The sequence below is a fragment of the Microtus oregoni genome, unplaced genomic scaffold, assembly GCF_018167655.1.
Source record: "Microtus oregoni isolate MIOR12 unplaced genomic scaffold, Mior012 000001F_ref0000356, whole genome shotgun sequence".
In the NCBI taxonomy this organism is placed as follows: domain Eukaryota; kingdom Metazoa; phylum Chordata; class Mammalia; order Rodentia; family Cricetidae; genus Microtus; species Microtus oregoni.
The window spans coordinates 85,450,086-85,465,694 of NW_024543060.1; the positions used below are offsets into that span (position 1 = coordinate 85,450,086).

The window sequence follows — 15,609 nt, forward strand, 5'->3', positions numbered from 1 at the left end:
AGCAAGGCGGACTCTTTGCTAAGGTTATGCTAGGGGGCGGCTTATCATCTAAACAATGAGCACAAAGCAGTTCAGTCCTGGGGCCTCTGACAAGAGGCCAACAGGGTGCTCACCCTTGTTCTCAGGCATTCCAGGGGAGTGGCAGACAGACAGCCACCGCAAGACATTTTCAAGGGCCCCCCCCACCCCCACCCCCGCCACCCTTCAGAGGGCCATCTCTGATCGTTTAGAAAAGGATTTGTTTTGCAAGGACTTCAAGTGTCCCAGGGAACTGTTTACCCCTACTAGGGCTGCTGTGTGCTTAACACGGCCAGATGCGCGTGGCCGCTTGACTCACGGTCACATCCCCACAGATCTGACCACATTACATGGACACTATTAAAAGATCATCCTGTTATTGAGACTTTCCATTGCATCAGATACTAAACATCAGTAACATTCCTCTACAGGGAAAATGATGTAAGAGGGCACAGGCTGTGTTGACCTCAGGCACATCAGGATAGGTATGTGCGGATTGCTCAACGAGCGGCTAATTAAAGCCCCAGTGCTATAGGGAAGAAAGCTCCAGGGGCATAGACGTTCCCCCTGGAGCTCCTGAGGGATGGGTTTCGGTCCAAATGTTGCCATACATGGAAGTTCGGTTTGACTCTGTTGACTCAATGGTTGACCCAGGTGGTTATTTTGTCAAAATGCTCAGAATACAGAGAATTCTCAGACCTACAGAGAGCAGCCCTGGCAGGGATGGGGCGGTGGAATGGTGTTTTGTTTGGGATCTAGCAAAGAAAACTTGCCTGGAGACCAGAGTGCAGAACTAGCCACTAGTTAACCATAGAGACCAGGCAGTGGTCGCACACACCTTGAATCCCAGCACGTGCCGTTTTGACCCCAGTACTTGGGAGATACATGCCTTTAATCCCAGCACTAGGGAGGAGGAAACAGGAAGTGATGTGGCTGGGCGGAGAGAGGAATATAAGGTGAGTGGAGACAGGAGCTGGTCCCTTTCAGGCTGAGGAGGTGGCGAAATAAGAAGTGTCTGTGGCTCGTGCCTTAGTCTCTGATTTTTCAGCATTCACACCAACCTATATTTGACTCCGGGTTTTTTATTATTAAGACCAAGTAGAATTCGTACCACAGAGTGGAATGTAGTGTTAAGAAAAAGTCCGAAGAAGGGCGGCTCCGCCGGCACAAAGAAGTCCAATTAGGTCAGATCAAACCAAATTAAAATGCCCATTGTTTTATTAGGTACAGAGCTCTCGGGTGGCCAAGTGCTTGGCGGGGAGACAGAAAAGTGGGGAGCCCATGCAAATGTTTCTCCTCTGGGAGCCCACTTAAATACCCTGTAGCATGCTGGGATTTGGAGTCCTGACCAAAGCAACTCCCAGGCCAGGGAGGCTGGGATGGATGACAGGGGCTGGGGCCACGTTCCAAACTTAACATGTAGTAGAGAGCAAAACAAGAATTCTCCCCTTTTTCTTTCTCTAAGACCCACCTCACCCCAACTTTCACTGCTCCCCACTTTGGAAACCAAAGGGTGCCCCCTGGATGTCGAAAGCAACAGTGGGAAGATTGCAAGTGATTTCAGAATCAGATATTAAGAAATTATTATAATATGGATTTCTTTTTAATGTTGCAAGAAAGATGCTTTAAAGAGCACCTATACTGAGGAAAGTTCAGTCTCGGGGGACCTGCGCTAATCAGCTTTCTGTTGTGGCAAAACCCTGAGGTGAACATCTTAGATGAAGAAGGACCTATTTTGGCTCACAGTAACAGAAGTTTCAATCTATGGTCACTTGGCCATGTTGCTCTTGGGCCTGTGCTGAGGCAGAGCATCATGGTGAGGGTGCAGAAGAGCAAAGCACCTTCCCTCAAGGGAGCCAGAAAGCAAAGAGGTCCAGGAAGGAAAGGGCTGTATCTCCAAGGGCACCTCCCTTCCTGTCACCAGGCGCCACTTCCTAAAAGTTCCACCAGAGGTGATGACCAAGTCTTTAGCCGGTGGGCCTCAGGCCAGGGGACACGCCAAGGTGACAGAGACGGAAAACATTACCGCCCAACAATTAGGCAAATTATATAAAATTAATCTTTTGGTTATGATTTTACTTGATCATATTTTAAAACTACCACTGGCTGAATTTTTATTGTCGGGGAAAAATAACTGCAGAAACAGCACAGTGAGAGCCAGTCAAGTAAGAGGGGACCTGTTTTCCCTGGAAGGACAGACATTGCTATGATCTGTTTTCAAAGGCTGAAGAAACCATGTAATCCAGTAAGTGTGTTTTTAGGTTAGGGGGTGATCTTGCATTGTGCTGAAGTTTTCCCTCTCTCTAGTACTTCCCATTTCAAGCTCTCTACAGTGTAATCAAATATCTCGCAACATTAGTGTGTGCGCCAGTGTATACGGTCGGTCGGAGAACAACTTTCTGGGAGCTGGGTCTCTCTTTCCACCCTGTTGAGGCGCTCTCCCTTCTTCTCTCCCTCCCTTCCCTCTCTCCTCCTCCTCTTCTTCTTCTTCCTCCTCCTCCTCTTTCTTCTTTTTTCTTTTGACTCAGGGTTTCTCTGTATAGCCCTGACTGTTCTACAGTGGAACTCAGAGAACCTCAAATTCAGAGATCCACCTGCCTCTACCTCCTGAATGCTAGGGTTAGCTTTTTTTAACATTAATTTCTTTTCTGTGTGTATGGTGTGTTGGTATGAGTGTGTTCTGGTGTGTATGTAGAAGTCAGAGGACAACCTGATGGAGCCAGTCCATTTCTTAATTATTGCGTGAGTTCTGGAGCTCGAACGCAGGTCATAAGGCTTGCATGGCAAATGCTTTTAATTTGCCCACTAAGTCATTCCCTCATAATTTATTTTCTAAATTTAAGGAATTAGATTTAAGTCCCCTTATTGAGAGAAGTTAATCTTTAGCACTATTGAAGAATTGGCTAGGAGACAAAGGTCAGAAGGTCATATTCCTTTATTACATACATGAAATATAAAAACAAATTCACAAGGCAATATATATATATTTTTGTGAGTCCACAGGACCTCAGAGAAAAATATGCTCCGGATATGAACCTAAAGTTTCGGCACTGTGGCTCTGGTTTGTAAATTCAAGTACATTAGAAACTGTATGCAGCGTGGCTATGCCTGTATAAAGAAAATGAAGGATAATGAAAACCAGTAATCACGTGAACTATCACATATATTGTGTTATGAAACAGGTAAATGTCACGACCATGTACTGTTAATAAAAGAAGGGAGAAAACTGGTCCAATGTTCATGTTTAAATACTAAACACAAAAAAAAAACAGAACAAATTCTGTGTTTACAATCATTTTCGAAGTGTGTCCAAGTGCATCACAAATAAATGAGCTTTTTTGACAGGTAAAGCCTACTTCCCCTTTATGCAAACATATTTCTACGTTTGTGGTTTCTTTCTCTTCTTTTAAAGTCTCTCTCTCTTTCTTCTTCTTCTTCTTTTTTTTTTTTAAGTTTCAGTATGACAAGTATCTTGCAATCTAACCTCTCACCCCGAACCGAGACTTCACACAACGTTCTCCTTTTAGGCTGCGTCTTTGCGGTGTTTCTCCCAATGTCTACAGCTAAATGGCATCGTTTCCTTTATCCACGGCTCCTGGGTCTCTATCCACCCATGGTGGCAGTGCTTCTGTCTCGGCAGGTCTTCACACAGCTCTTCTCTTGTCTTCCCGTCAGGAGCCGGCTCCAAACATCCACAACACCAGCGGTAGGTAAAGTGCTTTACGCAAGGAAATACTATGTACACACACGTGAAGTTCCTCTCACGTCCCGCCCGCCCAAGTCCACACCCAGCACACAGCAAGGCTCTTTTTAAGAAACACTTTTCCTGACGGTTGAGTTGGGGGCGGGTCCCTAAAAATCTCATTAGTTCCTTAAATAGCATCAAATACAATGGACACGACATATCTCAAGCTGGGAGCAGACCTCGCCAGGGATACAGCCCCTGATGGATGCGTGCTAAACATCACATCGCTATTCAAATATTCTCCATAGCCACAACTTTCAGAACCAGTTCCACAGACAGCAGCGATCAGCTCGGGGTTTCATTTCTCTTTCTGAAACAAAACTGTGTTTGAGCGCAGATCTAGAACAGATAGATCGGACGAGGCCTAGGCATTGGAACTTTTTTTTACATTTTGGCACTTCAAAAATATTCCAGTTTCATTTCAAGATCTCTTTCCCATTACACGCGTGTCTCTGTGTGCCTCACGTGGCCAGTGCTACTTGCATTCTTTCTTTAAGATATGCATGACCCTTCTCCCAAGAGCTGGCTTCCAGCGCTGGACAAAGCTCTTCATATTCACAACCAGTTTGCCTGTTCTTACGTCTTCGTGTCCAGCCACAAGGTACTCCAGACCTGAAAGCAGAGAGGAGATGGACGCATGACTCTGTTAAAGGAGGGGATACAACTTCCAGAGTTTCAGACATCCCCGGTTCAGACTTTCATATAGGCAGGGACAGAAGGTAGGAGACGCGTTCAGTTCCCCCTGTTAAGCAAGAGTCCCCGGACTCAAACGCAGAGCTGTCTGGTTCTAGACTCTGCGTGAGAAAGAAGTGAGGGATCGATGGGCGCTTAATGCGTCACTGTTCCCTGGAGATCACTCCAATTAAGAAGGATTTACACCTGGCAGTGGTGGCAATGCCTTCTTCCATCCCAGCGTTCGGGAGGCAGAGGCAGGTAGATCTCTGTGAGGTCAAGGCCAGCCTCGCCTACGGAGCGAGTTCCAGGACAACCGGGCTGTCTTGTAAAACAAAAAACAAAAACAAAACAAAATGAAACAAAAAAAGAGAAGGACTTTACAAAACTAAAGCAGCGTGAGGAAAACATTAGAACTGTGAATGACAGAAAATGACATGTCTTCTCTCTATACAGCTGTATAAAATGACATACAATGACATGTATCTTTCTATATAGTTATAGTTGAGGACTGAATATATCTTTGTATTTGAAGAATAAATATATCCTACTTATTTGTTTATGAACAAAATAAAGCAAAAACAAAAACTAAAAAACTGATGAAACTTGACCACAGTTAGTTCTGCCCTTGTAATTAAAAAAAAAAATTCAGGCTTTGGGTAAAATATTTTGGCTAACAAGGGCACAGAAAGGTGGAGTGCCTCCTCGTGTACTACCTAAGGAAATGACAATATTCCTCATTACATATTTGCAATGGTGTCAGTTTTGATATTTTGAAACAATTTCATAAAATGTAGGGCATATAACTTTCTAAGACAAAGAGTTATATAGTCATAACATCTAGCTAAAATTTTAAAGTATATAGCTCTTTGTCTTAGAAAGTTATTTTGGGCTGGAGAGATGGCTCAGCGGTTAAGAGCATTGCGTGCTCTTTCAAAGGACCCGAGCTCGATTCCCAGCAACCACATGGTGGCTCCCAACCATCTGTAATGAGGTCTGATGTCCTCTTCTAGCCTGCAGGCATATATGCAAACAGAATATTGTATCCATAATAAATAAATATTTAAAAAAAGAAAGTTATTTTAACTAGATGTTAAAATTCAAATATATGTTGGCTTAAGTCTATGAGTCATACAGAGTGATGCATGCCTGTAATCCTAGTTATGATGTCTGCTTGAGACACTAAGGCAAGGGGGAACCCAAGTTTGAGGTCACCTAAGCAATTTAGCAAGACCTTGTCTCAAAATAACAAGGACTTAGGACTTAGCTCAGACATAGAAGGCTTGTCTGGCAATGCACAAGGACCAAGGTTAAATCCCTAATAAAACAAACATACAAGCTAGTATGTAGTTTGTTTGTTTTGTGTATGTATATGTGTGTATACACACATATCTTGCTATTGTCTACTATTTAAATAATAAAGTTCTCTTTCTACAAATACAGTAAACATTTAAAAACTTCTCTATGTGTAAACGTATGTCTTGTTATTGCCCAATGTTTAAGTAATAAAGTTCTCTTTTACAAAATCTTTGGGGTTGGTGAGATGACTCAGTGGTTAAGAGCAGTGGCTGCTCTTCCAGAGGACCCTGGTTCGATTCCCAGCACCCACACGGCAGCTCACATCCCTCTGTAACTCCAGTCCCAGGAGACCCGGCAGCCTTTTCTGGCCTCTGGGCACTGCATGAACAAGATGTGCAGATATTGATGCAGCAAAACACTAAGACACATAAAGATAAAGGCCTAAAATAATAATAATAATAATAATAATAGCAACTTGTAGATCAAAACCAGTATTTTAAATTACTTTAAAGTCACAAATAGAACAAATAGTTCAGGAATTTACCATCTGAATTATTAATATAAAACTAATACAAATGATGCCGAATAAACCCCCAGCGTACGGAGTACCATCAAACCATAGCACACGGTTTTCTTTTACATCCCTTAATATCAGTTACATTTGTCTATCTTACAGGTTCATATCTGCTTTGTTATATGTTTGAGGGCACAATATTTTTTTGTCTATAACAAAAAGGAAGTGTACTCTGGTGCTAGCATTGGCATTTAAAGACACAGGGCTGATGAAATGTGTGTACGAGTCACAGGGGACTGGGCTGGCGCGGACAGCCAGTGGATCGCTCCTGTTCAAAGGCAGCACAGCAGAGAAGTTGAGGCGTGAGTTTTTTAATCAGCCTTCTTTAGTTTTCATCATTGGACATGTAAAAATGGAAAAACAAAAGAAAAATGAAACAGTGTCTGGTTTTGCTTTGGCAGCTTCCAGATTTTTCTCCAAAGCAAGTAAACATGTTTTCAAGAATTCTTTGAATAATTGCGCTTATGTTTTCAATTGTGATGCGCTCAGAGGGTTCTCGGACTCTGGCAGAAACCTGAGCAGGAAATAGAGCTCACTTCCTGGAGGGTGGCTCAGACGGTCAGAGCTTTTGTTTTTAATGTCATTCTGCAAAACTGGACAGACCTTTTCTTCCCCTTTTGCCAAGATAATAGAAAATTGCTCAGGAGAGCCCTTAAGCACAGACCACTGGGAAACAGAACTTAAATGAACGACTCCTATTTTCCCATATTCAAAAACCCAAAATTCTTACTTATTCTTCGGAGTTATGCTTTGGAACTATTTACTTTTATAATAAAGAAGTTTTCCTTCTATCTTATTGAAATTTAAATGAGATTAAGTAAAATATTAGAGGGATGAAAGAGGTAAGAAGTTAGTTAACCCGAGGAAACTTTTTGTTTTAAATCACCGGTTAAGTGTTTAGATTAAGGGGATAGTTTGTTTGTAGTTTTTCTTTCTTTTTTTTTGGTTTTTCGAGACAGGGTTTCTCTGTGGCTTTGGAGCCTGTCCTGGCACTAGCTCTTGTAGACCAGGCTGGTCTCGAACTCACAGAGATCCGCCTGCCTCTGCCTCCCGAGTGCTGGGATTAAAGGCGTGCGCCACCACCGCCCGGCTGTTTGTAGTTTTTCTGTTATCTGTTTCTTTTAATTTGTTAATTAAAAAAAAAAAACACAGAAGAGTTCTTTCTAGCGTAACTGTGCTTTCCTGGCTTGGAAGGGGAATAAATTAGATCTAGAATATAAAGGATGCTCCTGCCTCATCTGCCTACAGCCCAGGCCATGGCTGCTCCAACAGGAAGTCACGGAGCGCACGTACAGGGAAGCAGGCGTTTAGAATCGATCATCTGAGCATTATAGTATATTTGGGTGCTAATGCTGCATGGGTATCAAAGATAGATTGTGATCAGACATCTATATCCTATCCTGCCTTCAAATTTAGCGGGGGGGGGGGGGCGGCGCAGAGAAGTAGACGAGGACATGGAACGTGAGGTGTATGTTTAGGTGTAGGATGCAGTTTTGTTATCCTCAGCAGAGTGTTGACACAAGCGGATGGAAGGTTGCTACGGGAGACTCTTCTCTCAGCTGGTCCTCCATCCTGAAGGGACCATCGCCAGAGGTCTGTCTTTATAGAATCAGGAAGGTCTGAAGAACTCATCAATGAGGCAGATGATGGTGGTGCATGCCTTTAATCCCAGCACTCGGGAAGCAGAGGCAGGTGGATCTCTGTGAGTTCGAGGCCAGCCTGGTCTACAAGAGCTAGTTCCAGGACAGGCTCCAAAGCTATAGAGAAACTGTGTCTCGAACCCCCCTGCCCCCGCCCCCCAAAAAAGGCCTCATCAGTGACTGCTGTCACCACCACCTCTGTGTTAAGTTTTTCAGGTTCAAATCTTATCTTACTCCTGTTCCAAGTTCCTCTAAGGTTGTATTTAAATTATTTGCCCCTGCTGTTTCTCCTTGGAAACCAGAAGGATCATTTAATGAAAAACAACACGATGAAAACTTGAGAGTTGTTTTCTGTGCAGGGAAAACGGACACCTCTCATACAATAGGAAAGACTGGTTTTTTAGTATCATTTGCACAGAAGGTTTTATACAAGTGCTTCCTTTGCGGACAGGTTCTTGTGGAAGAGGACCTAGCTGTCGAAAAATGCACACACGGCAGATAAGTTCAGGGAGGTGCTATTGGTACAGCAGGCGCTGGAACCAAGCTGAGCCTTCTCTTTCAGAATGGAAAGTATTATATTGTTAGATTTTTAAAATATTTCATGTTTGCAGAGTACATGGAGATGAGGTTTTGTCTTTCTTTCTCTCTTTCTCTTTCTTCTTTCTTTCTTTCTTTCTTTTTGTTTTTGTTTTTTTGAGACAGGGTTTCTCTATAGCTTTAGAGCCTACCCTGGAACTAGCTCTTGTAGACTAGGCTGGCCTCAAACTCACAGAGATCCGCCTGCCGAGTGCTAGGATTAAAGGTGTGCGCCACCACAGCCCAACTGGGTTTTGTATTTCTTTATGTTAGTTAAAAGAATTCCTTCTGGATATTCAGAAGGTGAAGGGGGAGATGATCTCAGGGGGTTTTGGTTCAGAGGATGAAGACAGCCAATGTGCAGAGACAAGAGCCACAAGATTAACTAATCAAGTCCAGTTAGTGCTCACCTGGATTGAGGATCGGACATGTGCAGCCCCTGTTTGTCCAGGACTCAGGGTACAGCGTCCTCTTGCCTCGTAAGAGCTTCAGTTTCGTAGACTGTAGGACTTTTTTTATCTTCACGTTGACCTCGGCATGGGAACCTTTGTCATGAGCTGATAAAATCTTGATTTTTAACACTGGAATGACACAATTCCAAAAGTTAAAAAAAAATGTGGAGTTCATGTTTTCTTTGGAAATTTGAACTATTTGAAGATTCACTTTCAAGTCTGATGGAAAGCTGAATAGACAAAAATCATAATATGGAAATCTGCTTTACAATCATGAGACTCGTTCTTTTTCACAATGATTTAATCTCATTTATATTTTATTTTCTCTTTATTGGGCAGTTTCAACTTTTGCCCCCTCCCATGTTATGACACTAGAGAGATATTATCCATTGCCTTCTACAAATAAAAATTTAAGTATATTCAACTGAGTGAGGCACGGTAGCGGTGGATCTCTGAGTTCAAGGCCAGCTGGGCCTACAAAGTGAGCTTCAGTACAAACCAGGGCTACACAGAGAAATCCTATCTCAGAAAACAAACAAACAAATAAACGCATTCATATATCAAAACTACCAAGGAAGAAAAAAAAAATAGGAGGATGAACTATTGTCCTGATTTTATGTAGACTCTGATTATATATTATAATATGTATTTATTTATGTATATGTATGTTTATTACTTAATTCTTATAAGGTTAAAGACAATGTTATCAAGAATGGAAACATTGGCAGGCTTGGTGGTTCCCAGCACCAGGGAAGTAGAGGCAGGCAGATCTCTGTGACTAGGAGGCCAGTGTGGTATTAAGTTTCAGGCCACGGAAGAAAGAACAATAAACAAAATAAAGAATGAAAATACTCTACTTGGTTTTGGGGATCTTGACTGAAAACCTTTCTCTTTATTTGAATGCATATGTTCAGCCATTTAAGTCCTGGCTATTCTGGAACCCACTCTCTAGACCAGGCTGGCCTCGAACTCACAGAGATCCACCTGCCTCTGCTTCCACAGTGCTGGGATTAAAGGCATGCACCACCACAGCCTGGATGAAACACCAATCTTAATACCTCACAGACAGTCATCTTACCATTTCCCAAGCATCCAATGTGCTATGGAATCTCAGCCTAGAGTTTCCGTAGACAGCTCAGTATTTAGTTTGAATAGGAAGTACAGAAGCATGGGGTGCTCAAACTCACCGTACGAATACTTCATTCCGCAGAATGCCTTGGGGTTTCCTAACACTTGTTCCTTACATTCACATTTACCTACAGAAAGTAAATGGAAAATTGTGTTACAGGGGTGGCGGGAGGGGGGGAAGGGCAGGGTGGTGAGGGAGGGGTGATGATTCAGTAGTCAAATGCAGGTCTCAGAGCTTGCTTCTTTGTTGATTTCTATATAACACCTGTAAGTATTAAGCAGTCATGGGAATAGTTTAAAAGAAGTACATTCTCTTTCCAAATAGAATCGACTATCATCTAATAAAATACCGACCTAGGTAGAATATGGAAGATAAAGGCGACATCAATTTCCAAAGCACAAACTGATGTTGTCATAAATACAGTCCAGCGTCAATAAAAAGGAACAGCTAACAGTGTGCACTTACAGGAAAGTAACTAAGCATATTAAATAGCCCATTAACAGTTATGTCAACTAAAATCCAGTAAAATATCTGGTAGCCCATCGAAGGTAATTGGATGCCTTACCACCTGCTGGGCGTGGTGATGACGTCATTCAGAGCACATTAGTATGGACATGATACAGTTCTTGCAATTTGGCAAGTAAAAAAGGGAGTGTATAAAAAAAAGTGATTAAGTGGTCTAAGATAGATGTACAACATGCACTGGGCGGTAGTGGCACACGCCTTTAATCTGGAGGCAGAGACAGACAGATCTCTGTGAGTTCGAGGCCAGCCTGGTCTACAGAGCAAGTTCCAGGACAGGCTCCAAAGCTTCAGAGAAACCCTGTCTTGAGAAACAAACAAGCAAAAAAGAAAGAAGTACAACATGCTTAGGTGGGAGGAGGGTACAATGTTTGGGAAGAAGAGAAAAGCCTTCTTGACTGAAGAAGGATCTAGAATGGTCGTTTACAGAAAAGGGTAGTTTCTTCCAACCATTGAAATCGTCTGTTAGAACTGCTGCACATGCCGGGCCCTGTAGGAGACTTTCATAACACCTTAGTACAAAAATGAACGTCATGAAAGCGAAGTTTGCAGTTAATGAGAGGATCGTCGTGTCACTAACAGACATAGAAACATTAGCGGGGGCATTTCAGGGCTTTATAGTTTTAAGGGCTTTAGCAGCAACCACCTATCTAGTTTGTTGCTTTAAGGACATAGCATAGTAGTAGCTCTCTGAAGGGAGAAGCAGCTGAAATCAGAACTCAATAAAAGCAAGAGTCGGTGGGGCACTGGAGACACAGGCAGCAGAGTAGCTGGCTAGTGTTTCTTACAATTTTGCCTCTGGAGTCACACGCTCTGTCATGTGCAGATGTAGTCACCACTGGGGCAGCACTTCAAATCCAGAGGCAGAGAGGACACACTGCACTGCGGTGAGACAGGAGGGGTGGCTTCTCATAGCAAGACCGAGAGGCACTAACCCAGGCATAGCAGGAAAGAGGGAAAAATGGATCTGGCCCAGACGGAGAGGATGGACAAGGAGGAAACATTGATTCAGAGGATGCTGGCAGGACATCTGGGCAGAAATGCCAACCCAGTGAGGGTGGTACGTGTACCTCTGGCATTTCAGCTACAGCGATGCATGCTTCAGAAAAGAGAACCAGAGATACGCCTGGAAAAGCCCAAGTAGAATTAAAAAGTGGGAAAGGAGTGGAAGGTGCTTAAAACCGGCGGTTGTGATTCATTTATAATCTAAACCCAGCAGAGGCGCTCATTCAGAAGTTGCTCTAAGTGGCTGGCCCATGGCCTTTGAGAACGGCATTGAAGCCGGGAGTGTGCCAGCTAGCATGTTGCCATAGAATCAAGGGGACCACGAGAGAATGGTGTACACCATCCCTCACCACAAAGCTGTCCATCAGTCCTCTGGGCAGCACACAGGTCTGTCACTTGAAGGTCTGTCTTTGACTTCCTGACAACACCCCTTTTTTCCCACACAGTCAGAGTTCAAGCATTCACATGCGCAGGTCAAGCTGGGTTCCGTGAGGGAGCTTATGTTGTCTCAGCTATTCAGAAAGCCAAGCCCAAGGGACTGGTTGAGCCCAGGAGTTCACGCCCAGCCGAGGCCTATCATGAGAGCCAATTTCAGAAACTAATATTTTTCATTCATCAGGGCTTAAGCAATCTGGAAATGGAAAAGACCTGTTTAGTTACAGTAGGATCGCTGGGACATTTTGAAAAATGAACATGGCTCACTGTTTTCTGGTACTAGTGAAAGCCAGATTTGTCATTCGGGAAGCCAGAATTCACATCTGGTGTTTTCTACCTCACCAGGGGGAGAAATGATAGATTAGAGGGCTGAGCTTAGTCCTCAAACACTTTGCCTACCAAGGACAGGGCTCAGGGCTTCATCTCTGGCACTGAGAAAGAAGGGAGTAAGAGAAATGGAGGGAGGAAAGAAAGGAAGGAAGGAAGAAAGAAGAAAGGAAGGAAGGAAGAAAAAGAAAAAAGAGAAAGAAATTATTTTCTTGTGATACATAGCAGTATTAGTAGGCAGATTGCATCATAATGGTAGTCAACAGCTTTTCATGGTGTTTACCATAGATCGATAGACAGGTAGGCAACTAGATTCAAGGATGAAAGGGCTTTTGTAAGTGCTTAAGAAACAGGCTGCCACTTTTTGCTGAAGAAAGGTACCCAGGAGCACTGAGCTATACCAGAAGGGAATGTTGAAGCTGAGCTGTTTTCTTCCCTCGGGAACGCATCCAGATGGATCCCAGAGCCTCCCTGGGGACATCCTAAGCCTAACAGCTGTGGGGACACTTTGTGTGCTCACTGGGCATGCTGCCAGCTCCCTAATAACATGCACAATGGACTCAGTGGATGTCCTGTCGTCCAAATGACCCGGTTATTACAGGTTTGGTCCAGCGGGCAGTTACAGATTAGAGGTCATTGTCAAAGCAAAGTAGAAGAGAGTTCTAAGAGTGGCCATATAGCATGTGGACTATGTAGCATGGATATTCATCTTCTTTCCCAAATGCTTTGAGAAAAGATCAATACGAGGGCCAAGTGTGGTGCACATCTTTAATTCCAGAACTTGGGAGGTAGAGACAGGGCTCCAGACCAGACTTGGAAGTATGATGGAAGAAGTCCCAGTCTCACCTGAGTGTCGGAGTGCAGAGAATCCTTGTTCGTCCCCCCACTCCCAGGTCGGCTCGCTCTTATTGTACGGAGAAGGAAAGGCGGGGACTTCATGGTACCAATCTACGTCAGCACTACTAACAAAACAGAAAACAATGGCAGATTCAATAAGATGTTTTAGAACCCTAGTAAAAATGAATCTTGTTATAGAGATCTAAACCTTCCTATTTAGCTTTCCTGACACCAGTGCTGTTATAGGAAATTACTGGGCAAAATAGCTTAGTTTGCAAAATGAGCTAGATAATTTCATTTAAAAAAAAATCACAAGAGCAAATTATTTGATTCTGCAGACTGGAAAAACATTTTTTTTAAGAGATGTGAGCAATGTGTGCTCTCCTTAATGGCTTTCAGTCACTGCACAATCTCTGAAAGCTTGAGTGACTCACAGAGAAGAAGAGGCACACACACTCACCTGCTGATGCAGTCGCCTGTGAGTGGGTCACAGCTCCCTGCACAGTCACAAGGTCTGCAGCCATAGTGTCCAAAGCCCCAGTATCCCACCATGCACCTGTCACAGTGTGGTCCTGCCACCCCCGGTTTGCAAGGGCAGTCACCATTGCTAGGGTCACAGAAGGTCACTGAGCTGAAAGGAAGGATAGCTGACCCAACTGGATGGCAGGAACATGCTACAAAAGAAGAGAGAAGAGACTGGTGAGTGCCTTTGGCTCAACCTTGTAACTTATCCCTGGCAAATGGCTTCATCTCATCAAACAGCATGTTTCTGAGACTCCTCTGTAAACAAAGACTGCTCTTTCATTACCAGATGCCCAGATCTAAATACTCACACAGAAACTATATTAATTATAATAGTGTTTGGCCTATTAGCTCAAGCTTCTTATTAACTAACTCTTACATCTTAAATTAACCCATTTCTATTAATCAATGTATCATCATGAGGCTGCGACCTACTGGTAAGTAAGATTCCTTCCCCTTCCGTAGCTACATGTTGTCTCCTTGACTCTGCCTATTCTGTCTATCTTAGTTCTGACTTCCTGCCTGGCTTTACTCTGCTAAAGCATCGGCTGAAATAGCTTTATTAATCAACCAATAAAAGCAACACATACAGAAGGACATCTCACATCATCTCCCTTTTTCTGTCTAATTAAAAAGGAAGGCTTTAATTTCTTTTTTTTCGAGACAGGGTTTCTCTGTAGCTTTAGAGCCTGTCCTGAAACTAGCTCTTGTAGACCAGGCTGGCCTTGAACTCACAGAGATCTGCCTGCCTCTGCCTCCAGAGTTCTGGGATTAAAGGCATGTGCTACCACCACCTGGCAGAAGACTTTAATTTTAACATACTAAAATTACATATACAAAGACAGTTATTAAACAAGAATTATAGTTACAATATTTAGTCCATTATATTTGGCAAATTAAAGAAAATTTTCTATCATCTATAATTTATCTTTTATCATAACTAAGGAGAAGTATAACTATATGTATCTGTTCTTTAACTCTTCAAAGACTCCAGAAGGATATAATATTACCTAAGTTAACAGGAGTTGCATTGTAAACAACTTCCAAAACTCTACAATTGATAGAGACATCTTGCTGCCTGGATAATCACCCAAAGTTCTTCTGTAACATTGGGGCATCCATCTTCAGCCTATAGGCCCATAGCATCTGGCAGACTTTTTCGTGAAGCAGGCTATTTGAAAGACTGTTTTGCCCATATTGGCAGTTTATCAGTCACTTTCTTCTGTGCCCTTTAGAATGTTTGGCAGACTCTTTCATGAAGCAGGAACGCCAAAGGACTATATTGCCTTCTTTAGACAAGTTCAGCAGTTACTTTTTGGTGGGTCCTCTGTGTCCAGTTCATATAGCATACCATCAATAAGTCCAGGCAAGAGCAGTTTCTTGCCCAAATGGCTAGCCTTGTCACATTGAAGGCAAATTCTGAAGTAATTGGTGCTGCCAGAAGCAGACATGTCTCACTGTTGAGAAAAGTCTAAGTTCTTAAAATATTTAAAATGCTATATTCTGTAGGTCTTTGAAGTGCTAAAGAGTATCTGTCTAAAAGAAATATATCTCTGTATATCTAGAAAACCTAGCTAACATGACTATAGATTTGACTACTATAAATGACTGTCTATTAATCTGTAATTCTTAATTACACATTACATTTTTAAATGAGCTGAACAAACACAATACCTTAAGAGCAGAAATACATATACACAGTGTAACAAATCAACCATAAATTTGTATCAATAGACCAAGATCCATGCCCATGCAAAGTATTCTTTATATCATATCTCCCTTTAAATGAAAACAAACATTTATAAATAATCATTTTGAGAATTTGGGCACAGTTTTCTCCAAGCTGCTTCCTGCTG

At 42.8% G+C, this 15,609-nt stretch overlaps 1 protein-coding gene across 2 annotated transcripts in view; it reads right to left on the reverse strand.

Annotated features, from left to right (window-relative positions):
• Window positions 1–2,935: 2,935 nt before the first annotated feature.
• Ntn4 (netrin 4) overlaps window positions 2,936–15,609 on the reverse strand; it is a 95,319-nt gene continuing 82,645 nt past the window's right edge. The window contains exons 6-10 of one of the 2 annotated variants that reach the window (XM_041673720.1): window positions 13,692–13,905; window positions 13,241–13,353; window positions 10,164–10,232; window positions 8,935–9,105; window positions 2,936–4,375 (exon numbers count right to left, since the gene is read on the reverse strand). In XM_041673720.1, the coding sequence (XP_041529654.1) occupies window positions 4,239–4,375; window positions 8,935–9,105; window positions 10,164–10,232; window positions 13,241–13,353; window positions 13,692–13,905 (704 nt within the window). In that variant the 3' untranslated portion in view covers window positions 2,936–4,238. Of the gene's footprint in view, window positions 4,376–8,934; window positions 9,106–10,163; window positions 10,233–13,240; window positions 13,357–13,691; window positions 13,906–15,609 lie in introns of both variants that reach the window. The other variant, XM_041673714.1, reaches the window with a different exon arrangement.